Genomic DNA, 8,781 nt, shown 5'->3' on the forward strand with positions numbered 1-8,781 from the left:
GCCAACACACAGCTGTGTAGCCTGTCTAGTCACATATATCACCATCTTCTATAGTGACATGCAGAGGCAGCTGTTATCTATATAATTACTTCCTCAAAAGATTGGTATCTTGTCAGTGACCATGTCAACTGGTCAGTGGATTGGAAAGGCACCTAGAGGAGCATGTGAGCCTGATGGCAATGAGGTGGATAAATGCGACTGCTGGTCTCGGAACTCAGAAGTTCAGGTTTTAACTCAAACAGTATGATAAAGTAAAATTAAAAACAAGTTTAATTGTTCCCTTTTTAGACAGAGGGAACTGCGGCGGGAGCTTAATCTTTAAGAAAATCCCCAAATATGTACACGGATGGGTTTGAGACCAAGAACCTATGTCGTCGTGACGTTGCCAAGACGCTTTTTTTTTTTTTTTTTTAAATGATGGTGTGTGCATGCGGGCATAAACTCTCAGCAGGACCATGACCATCAATAAGTAGGCTGCGTAGCTTTGAGCACAGCGTGATATAAGATCTGATACCCCACCTACGCTCCAGTTGCTGATTGGCGTTACGCAGGTATCCAGCTGTTATTTATTACCCCAAAGCCTGGACGCCTCACTTATCCTCACTGGATCTCACTGCAGGATCTATCCATTCCCACTTCGCACCAGGTCGCACGCAGCGAACTCTTTTACCAAATTACCTGCTCGACAGATATCAGGTAAAGATAAAAATGCAAGCTTAAAGTGAAATATTTACATCTTTGTTATATTTTCATCAGTTTTCTTCTTTTGTGGAGGAGTGAATTTAAGGTTAATCATGACTTTTTGGGGGAACACAAGAGGGCTGCTTGAAATTACTGTTATGTTTTTGTTTCTTTGTTGGATATATATAAGATAATTGAAACAATCATTTACTGATTATTATAAAAATAAGTTTCATGAACTATATCTTTATAAACCCTAAACCGCGCGCTTTTACCATCAATTACGCAGCGAGTTTTGCGCAACAGGTACAATTGGTTCCTTGATGAAAATGCGATTTTCAGCTATGTAGTTTCCCAAAAAGAAACAACCTCCTACAAATGATAACTGCGAATATGCTCGCACAGGTGGTGCTGCAAAATGAGAAGAGGTTTGCTGCTGGTGACTCTGTTCCTCATCATGGAACTTCGGTACAGCCAGTCCAAATGCGAGGAACCCGGATCGCCCAGATCAACTTCAGATGTAGGTTTCCTATCGCGTACTGACCAAAATGATTTTCAGCACATCTTTTAACAGAAACTGATTTTTTTTTTTCCCCCTTTTTCCCCCCATATCATAATGGCAGCAGACCACAGGCTTGGGCAACCTCAAAAGGAACATTCTGAAGAGGTATAGCGATTTGGATTATGACAGCTTTGTGGGTCTGATGGGCAGAAGGAATGCCGGTGAGTCTTTTTTCGACTGACGGCCGTAGCCCACTTATTACATTCATGTGTTTATAGCAGTAATAAAAGCAGTAGTAATGATAATGATAATAACCGAAAAATTGGCAAACATCAAAATTGGCAAGACTCGTGTCTATTCAATTTTGGTCCTTTCATATATTTAGTAATTTAGTTATTATCATTTGATCAGGATTATTTTTTTTTCTCAGATGCTCCCGCAACTTGTTTCACAGAGCTGTTTCTTTTTCCAATTTTTTTAAAAATTGTTATCAGATGCAAACACTGTACAGGCACCCCAAAAAAGTAAGACAATTGTCATTTACTAATGATATGAAGTTGTTGCATTCTTTAAAATCGTTGGAAAACACTTTATTTGATGATTCTCATTCTTCTTATTAGGAGAAATGCATGATATTTTTGTTGGTCTAATGGGAAGGAGAAACTCAGAGCCTGGTGAGTATGACAATTTGCAAGTCAAATATCTATAATAGCCCCGTTGGTTTTCATGGGCATTCAGATTTCAGGTTTTATCTGGTGCTCATCATATGGAAAATGTATCTTTACTTTCTTGTAATGTCTGCTCTCACAGATAACGGTCCCTGGAGGAGAGAGTATCCAGAGAGGAGAGGCATTTTTCTCAACAAGTGCAGGCTGAGGTGAGCGCCTCTTCTTTTTCACTCAGTAGATGGAACATAAAAAAGTTAAAAATAAAGTTAACAATTAACCTGGCTCATAAAGGAAAAAACCATATTGAACAGAAGAGCGTCAGAAGATTTGTCTTGTTCAAGGTTTAATGTCTTAAAAACACTACTGACTCAAATGACTAATTATACACACATATATATATACACACACACACACACACACACACATATATATACAAATATATACATATGTATATATACACACACACACACACACACACATATATACAAATATATACATATGTATGTATATATATATATATATACATATATACACACATACATAGATACAGACACACATATATATACATACATTATACTGATTATACTTTACTGATTATATACTGTACATGTGTGGTATGTTTGTTTTGTTGCAGGTTTCTTCAGGGGCTGTAGACATTCAGACTGAAAATACTCTCATCTGGCTACCATGTCAGAAGATCACAGTGATAACAAAAAATGAAGTAAATGTCTGATAGAAACAACTAAACCAACATGTAAAACTGCCAGCTGGTTTAGGAAAGTGATCATAAACTACACAGATTATATTTGTTTTACCTGAAGACAAAACATAATTTGAAGTGAAAGCTGAGTATTTCTTTATCATGTTATTCTATTTCTTCAAAGTTAAAAATAAACAATTTTTTTTTATACGTAATTTATTCATTTAAAACACTGGTGTATTTTCCTGCGGCTGTTTATGAGCGATTCTTCAAGCTTGGCTCTATAGTGCAGACAGTCTTGTCCACTCACACCTGCTACAGTATTTACTGCTTGGTTATATAAAATGACTTCACAAGAGGAATATATGGGAGTTCTCTAAAATACTGTGTTCATCAGAACCTACAGTGTTTTCACACAGAAGCACAGAGGGTTTTCAAGTGTAAACTTCTACATCAGAGCATCTCATACCACCTAAAAAGGTAAAAAGAAAAGACATTTTTCACAGCACAGTTGTTCTTTCTGAATCAAACATATAAGTGCTTGCTGTGGATTTGCATGTTTCAAAACAAAAAGAAAAGCTAAATGGCCATCAAAAAAGGCAAATACTTTGCAGCTGTTTTACCTATGAAAAAATCCTGAAAATAAATGAATGAAATGAAAATTAATGAAAAAATATAAAATCATTTCATATATCTGTCACTGGATTATTGGCTCAGATCAGGTACTTGTAAAACCCATTAAAGTAATATCTTAAGTGCCTCTTCCTGCATCACTCCGAGCGCACATATGTGACCCTGTAACGTCATAATTTCAAAATCACTGATGATGTCAAATTTAATTAATCTAGACAAAGTGTTTATCTTGGTTGAAAATAGCTAAGCCATTAGCAGCTGTCACTGCATAATACTGTGTTGAATGCTTACAGTGTCATACTGGCTGTGGTATACTGTGATCTCTGTCAGAAGAAAACACTAGTTAGCCAATACTGCGCACAGGGTAATATGTCTCGAACATGCTAGCTATCACAGCTCCTATCACCAGGGTCACTGAGAGGAAGTAGCCACACGTGTTTCTAGAGTAGATTCAATCAGAAACATCAGTTAAAACACATTCAACCCCATCTGAAGCGCAGAATCAGCTTTGTCTGTCATGGGTTACTGCAGTCCTGTTCTCAGTGTGGTGTGACCTAAGATTCTCTCCCTCTCCTTTGTCTGTCTCTGCTTTTGTTTGGTTGCCACTAACGGAGAGGGCTGCAGTTGTGTAACTCCTTCCATCTGTCACCTCTTGAGCTCCTTTAAATCCCACCGTCACAGTGGTCTGTGAGAGAGTGCTGAGGCTAAGACCCTGGCGTAGGTATGGCCGGTAGCGTGGCCTGTAGCCATATGCTCTCAAGTGGTAGGTGTAATACTCTAGTGTGTACATCAGGTCTGCTTCCACATAATGGAACGATACTGCCAGGTCAGAGCAGCATTGTGGACCCTGAGGAAGAATAATACATAGGAGACACACACACACACACACACACACACACACACACACACAACAAGTTAGAAAAAGATTTAAAAACATATTTCTGTAGAACTACAATATAAGATTTAGCATAAATAATCCAAAGACATAAACAAACGAAGCTATTTGTTCAAGAAGAGTAGCAGCCTCTATCATTCACCACACTGCAATGATTTCACAGGTCTCATTGGCAAAATGGAGATTATTGGTCCCAATACATTCTTAAAAAAAAAAAAAATCTTAAAGTCATTTATTCTTGTAGGAAAAGTGGTACATGTAGCACATCTAATGTTTACATTTTCCATTAGCATTTGTTTAAAGGATTAGGCTGGAATTGTTCTACAAATACAATGAAAAGCCCAGAACCATCAACATGTTAGTCCGTTCCCTTCAGTCTGTGGCACTTACCCCAAGGTTGGAGTACGATTCACAAATCTATACTTTCATCTTCATTTTGTGCACTAGTGAGTATTTTCAACAGCATTGTTTGGGGAACTGACTCAAGAAAAACTACAGTGCCCATGTTCATTGTGGTTAAGGCAGCTACTCATGACAGCAATGGAGGTCTATGGCACAGAGTAAATAAGGCTTAAGCTACACAGAAAATAATTTTTAGTGGGAACCATGCCTTGGTCTTTTTGTTTTTGTTCACAATAAGAATAAAATAAAATAAAAAACACCAGCCTTATCCTTTTTATAAACGGTCATACTGAACCCACAAATTTCCAATTATATTGTCTGATAAAAAAACAAATATTCTAATATTCAAAAGTAGATTGGTTCTATTGTTTCCCAACAAGGGGATAAAGCAGCTCCAAACACTGACAGGCAGTATCTGACAGGATCAGTAATGGACCTGTCTCATTATAATGCAAAGTACAAGAAATTAGTTGCATCATCAATGACAAATTGACCAATTTTCCTTTTGTTGACAGGACATTGTCTCTGCTGCATTCATCTACTTTAAAATGAACTCATTTCTATTTGAATTCACTCATTCTATGCAGAGGTCAGATACAGAATTCAAGTGTGTCAGGTAATCACATTCATTTATTTAGCTATTATCATTCTGATGAATGATTTATAGCAACACCTACATTTTCTTTTTAATTCAGCGAAAGCAAACTAAACAGTATACTTTTCAAAATGAAAGAATAATTCTCTCATCTTAAGTGAAGATGTACATTATTGATGTACATTATTATTTTGAACTCACCAGTTCACTGTCTCAGTGGCATTTCCTCCTAGCCTGACTTGCCCCTTTCTAATAAGACTAATCCATGCCACAGGATGTCAGTCTTATTGAGGAGCTATCCGTAAACCACTCCGTGCTTTTAGTAATAGTGCCACTTTTAGGCGCTTATTGGCAATTCTCTTTTTTGGACAGCTCATAGTTTAGATATAGACTAGAAATATGGGGACAGGAGTGGTAACACATGCAACAAAGGTGGCGAGAGTCAAACTGGGAATGTTGCAGTTATATGATGTGCATCTTAACCATTAGTCCAATGGATTGCCCCTTCTTAGGCACTTTGTACCAAGGTATGATGTAGATTTGTTTGCTTTTTACAATTTTTCCAACTCATACTGTAGTACCACTTTCCACCAATAGCTTACAAACAAAAAAAAGAAGAGAAAGGACTTGCCTCAACAATTGGGTAGTAACAATAGCTCCAGTACCAGAAGCTTTTGGAGAACTTGCCAGTTAGATGGTGCTCTGGCACAAACGGATGGAAAGTTTCTCGGTGCAAAGTATCTCTGGAGTCCCCAGCCAGAACGCCCATCTTCTCCAAACACTGCCCCAGTGCTAGGTCTTCTACAGGGGTGGTGTGTGTGCAAACCTTGGTCCGAAAACCTTCCACAAATCTCTTGAGGGCCTCTTTACTAAGTACATAGCCTGCCCCTCCACTCATGTAGCCTTGCTTGGTGTAAGGCTTGAAGCGTTTACCGAAATAGATGGGCTCTTCAGGGGTGTGGTTGGACAGAATCCAGCGCAGGTTGTCCACCACCACATAGGTGTCATCGTCCGCTTTTAAGAACCAGTCTGCTTCATTTGCATGGTGCTCGTATACATAATGGAAGGCTCTGATGGTCTTCCAGTAGAGCTGGTCACGGCCCTCCTTAGTGCCCAGTCCCACAGTGGGGAATTCCGGGTCCTCCACAGAGCTCATGAACACCACCACGTTGCAGTGGCGACTCCAGGTGGCCCTGACATGGCGGGCCCTGCTCTGCAGGTTATACGGCCCTGTCATGACCCAACAGAGAACACGTACTTTCTGGTACAACACATCTGCCACCCGGCCGTCTTCATCTAGAGGGACGGAGCAAACAGTACAACACATAACAATGTTAACTGGTGTGCAGTGGAGGTTTTGTATGTGGGATTCTACCAGTGAAGCCGAAATCATACTACTACATCTATGTAATATGTTATCAATATAATATGATATATATGTGAGAGAGAGAGAGAGAGAGAGAGAGAGAGAGATAAAATAGCAGTTTTGTGTCATATTAGTATATATTTTCTGATACAGCAATGTGTAACACACCTGCATGGTGAGGGTGGAGCAAGTTGATGAGAGCAGCTCCCTCTTTCCTCCAAAGGGTTGGCCTCTCCCCTACTATTGTGGCTTTTTCCTGAGCCTCTGACAGCACAGGGTAGCTCCTCTCAAACCACATCTGGCGCAGGAAGAAGTAGATACAGCAGGCTCCCACCAAAAAGCCCAGGGAGAAGGCCCATCTGGAGCTGGGGCCCTTCATACTGACACTTTTTCTAGATGTGCGATGTCCCAGTTATAACACGTCTACATGGAGTCACAACACACTAGGTTCAGTTTGTTGTAGTCAAACCTGAAATGTGTCTGTGAATTTAGCCTCTAACATTTCCTTGTATTATTTGCATGATTTTGAAGAGATCGTAAATAGTTGCACATTGAACTGTTTTTTGCAATCATGAAAAAGGTTTTAAAAATGAGTGTTGTTAAAACATTCCAGATAACTTCAGTATTATTTTGTACATCTTTTGGTCTGAAAAGGCAATAAACTCCAATGATATCTGCATGGCATATGTTTTTAATGTGTGCATTAAAAAAAATTAAAAGATGCAATGTGGTTTGAGTACACTATTAGCTTTAACATTGCCCTCTGGAGCCTAATCTCCCGATACCACATTTACAGGTTTGTTTGTTTTTTGCCTTAAAAACAAAAACTTTACACTGTGTTGTCACAATACATTTACAATACAAAGCTGAGAATCAAAGAATTGGAGTAAATGCATTGACACTGAACAAGAGACTGAATCTGAGCACCGCATCATTTTAACTTGAATGCAAGACTGGCTGTCAATCAGAAAATGTGCTCCGGTACAATGGTGCTGCCCGACTAATCGCTGAGGGGAAGCCCCCCTCTTGATGTCGCTCACTGCCGTCTTCTTTTGCTGAGCTGAGAGACTGATTTCAATGAACACATTTAAACAAAGCTGTGATATCACACGTGAATTCTGTTTGTGGTTTTGGCACAAGTACTTGAGTGAAGTCCTTTGGGCGAATGGGTTGCCATGCGCGCTGCTCCCCGTCACTCTCCCGACGACAATTAAATTAGGCGACAAAATCCCGTTAACCTAATCGAGGCATAACGTCCGTTCAAAACAAAGACACGACACAGACTGCTGTGACGGCGAAATAACCCCACGCGGAGTCTGTACCCATAAATCCGCCGAAGCGTTGTCTTCATACACACCCGCTGTTGTCTGTGTGTTTCCGGTCAGCACAGGTATATTTTATTTTACATCTACACGCGCATGTGTGTGTCCTTTACCTTTGCTGGGGGGGGGGGTCAGTCATTTGTGAGCACGACATGCTTGCAACTCCTTAAGCAGCAGAAAATGTCCGGTTACTGACAACGGCGCGAGCCTGCTACACCTGTCAGTCATATCGTCGCACGCTGGTCACATTCATCCGACGCACTGGTCTCGATCGAAGTCGTCTCTATCTTGAGTCGCCAAATAAGACGATTAGTAAGAAGAAAAGCCACTGTACAGACTTGCATTCTTCAGCATCACGGGTTAAGCTTTAAAAAAAAAAAAAATGCGGCGTCTCATTGGCTGTCTGGCGTTGACGTGTGGAGGAATCCGCCTTTCACCTCCTGAAATGCATCAACGGCAATTAGCTGGTGGTTTGATTTATGCTGGGCGCATTGTGCATATTATCGTTGAAAACTGTAATTTAGAGATGCTCGGAGGGAACGCGAAAAGAAAAACAGGCAAAGCTGTTGCTCTACCAATGGTGGCCTGTAGGTGTCGCCAGAACAGCGTCTACAGGATGAATCATCCTATCATCAGCTAATGATAAAAACGTATATATATATGAGTCCTAAGGGCCAGCCATAGACTGTATAGGGTTGAACTAATGCATCTACTCTGTCTCAGCAGCTGAATAGCATCATTCATCAATAAGGACAGGATTCATATTTATTAACTGATGGATGAGTGATTCCATAATAAAAGTTAGAGGTGCGCTTGAAAAAATAAATAAATAAAAATAAAAACACAATAATAAAACAGCGACAGATTCCAAATGGTTCATATTAACTCCACACTTACAAAAAGATGGAAAAAAATAAAATAAAATAAACCACCACTGACAAGATACTGACAGAACTCAGCATTGAGTGGTGGAGTTAAACCACGTGGTGGATTGGGGTTTTGGAACAAACATACAAT

The 8,781-nt window shown here is 39.8% G+C and overlaps 2 protein-coding genes across 6 annotated transcripts; one reads left to right on the plus strand and one right to left on the minus strand.

Moving 5' to 3' along the window:
* Positions 1–557: 557 nt before the first annotated feature.
* On the plus strand, positions 558–2,584 carry tac3a (tachykinin precursor 3a). 3 transcript variants are annotated; one of them, XM_040153528.1, is made up of 7 exons: positions 558–696; positions 1,087–1,201; positions 1,305–1,404; positions 1,678–1,707; positions 1,804–1,857; positions 1,994–2,060; positions 2,486–2,584. In XM_040153528.1, the coding sequence occupies exons 2-7, from the start codon at positions 1,100–1,102 to the stop codon at positions 2,502–2,504; spliced, it is 372 nt and encodes a 123-aa protein (XP_040009462.1). In that variant the 5' UTR covers positions 558–696; positions 1,087–1,099; the 3' UTR covers positions 2,505–2,584. The 3 variants fall into 3 exon arrangements, with proteins under 3 accessions (XP_040009462.1, XP_040009463.1, XP_040009464.1); XM_040153529.1 differs by having other exon boundaries at positions 1,308–1,404; XM_040153530.1 differs by lacking the exon at positions 1,678–1,707.
* Positions 2,585–2,719: 135 nt separating this feature from the next.
* On the minus strand, positions 2,720–8,284 carry c1galt1a (core 1 synthase, glycoprotein-N-acetylgalactosamine 3-beta-galactosyltransferase, 1a). 3 transcript variants are annotated; one of them, XM_040153525.1, is made up of 4 exons: positions 7,878–8,284; positions 6,611–6,865; positions 5,708–6,372; positions 2,720–4,031 (listed from the first exon to the last, which is right to left on the minus strand). In XM_040153525.1, the coding sequence occupies exons 2-4, from the start codon at positions 6,819–6,821 to the stop codon at positions 3,687–3,689; spliced, it is 1,221 nt and encodes a 406-aa protein (XP_040009459.1). In that variant the 5' UTR covers positions 6,822–6,865; positions 7,878–8,284; the 3' UTR covers positions 2,720–3,686. The 3 variants fall into 3 exon arrangements, with proteins under 3 accessions (XP_040009459.1, XP_040009460.1, XP_040009461.1); XM_040153526.1 differs by lacking the exon at positions 7,878–8,284 and adding an exon at positions 7,586–7,847; XM_040153527.1 differs by lacking the exon at positions 7,878–8,284 and adding an exon at positions 7,800–7,833.
* Between the last annotated feature and the right edge of the window lie 497 nt (positions 8,285–8,781).

Source organism: Xiphias gladius, chromosome 18 (assembly GCF_016859285.1).
Source record: "Xiphias gladius isolate SHS-SW01 ecotype Sanya breed wild chromosome 18, ASM1685928v1, whole genome shotgun sequence".
Lineage (NCBI taxonomy): Eukaryota > Metazoa > Chordata > Actinopteri > Istiophoriformes > Xiphiidae > Xiphias > Xiphias gladius.

Excerpts from the sequence above, each read along its gene's own strand:
- c1galt1a (XM_040153525.1), bottom strand. The coding sequence starts at position 6,821 with ATGAAGGGCCCCAGCTCCAGATGGGCCTTCTCCCTGGGCTTTTTGGTG. Across the intron at positions 6,373-6,610 it reads GCTCCACCCTCACCATGCAG|ATGAAGACGGCCGGGTGGCA; the intron begins GTGTGTTACACA and ends CCGTCCCTCTAG. Across the intron at positions 4,032-5,707 it reads GTTACTACCCAATTGTTGAG|GGTCCACAATGCTGCTCTGA; the intron begins GCAAGTCCTTTC and ends ATTCTTCCTCAG.
- tac3a (XM_040153528.1), top strand. The coding sequence starts at position 1,100 with ATGAGAAGAGGTTTGCTGCTGGTGACTCTGTTCCTCATCATGGAACTT. Across the intron at positions 1,202-1,304 it reads CGCCCAGATCAACTTCAGAT|CAGACCACAGGCTTGGGCAA; the intron begins GTAGGTTTCCTA and ends TCATAATGGCAG. Across the intron at positions 1,405-1,677 it reads GATGGGCAGAAGGAATGCCG|ATGCAAACACTGTACAGGCA; the intron begins GTGAGTCTTTTT and ends AATTGTTATCAG.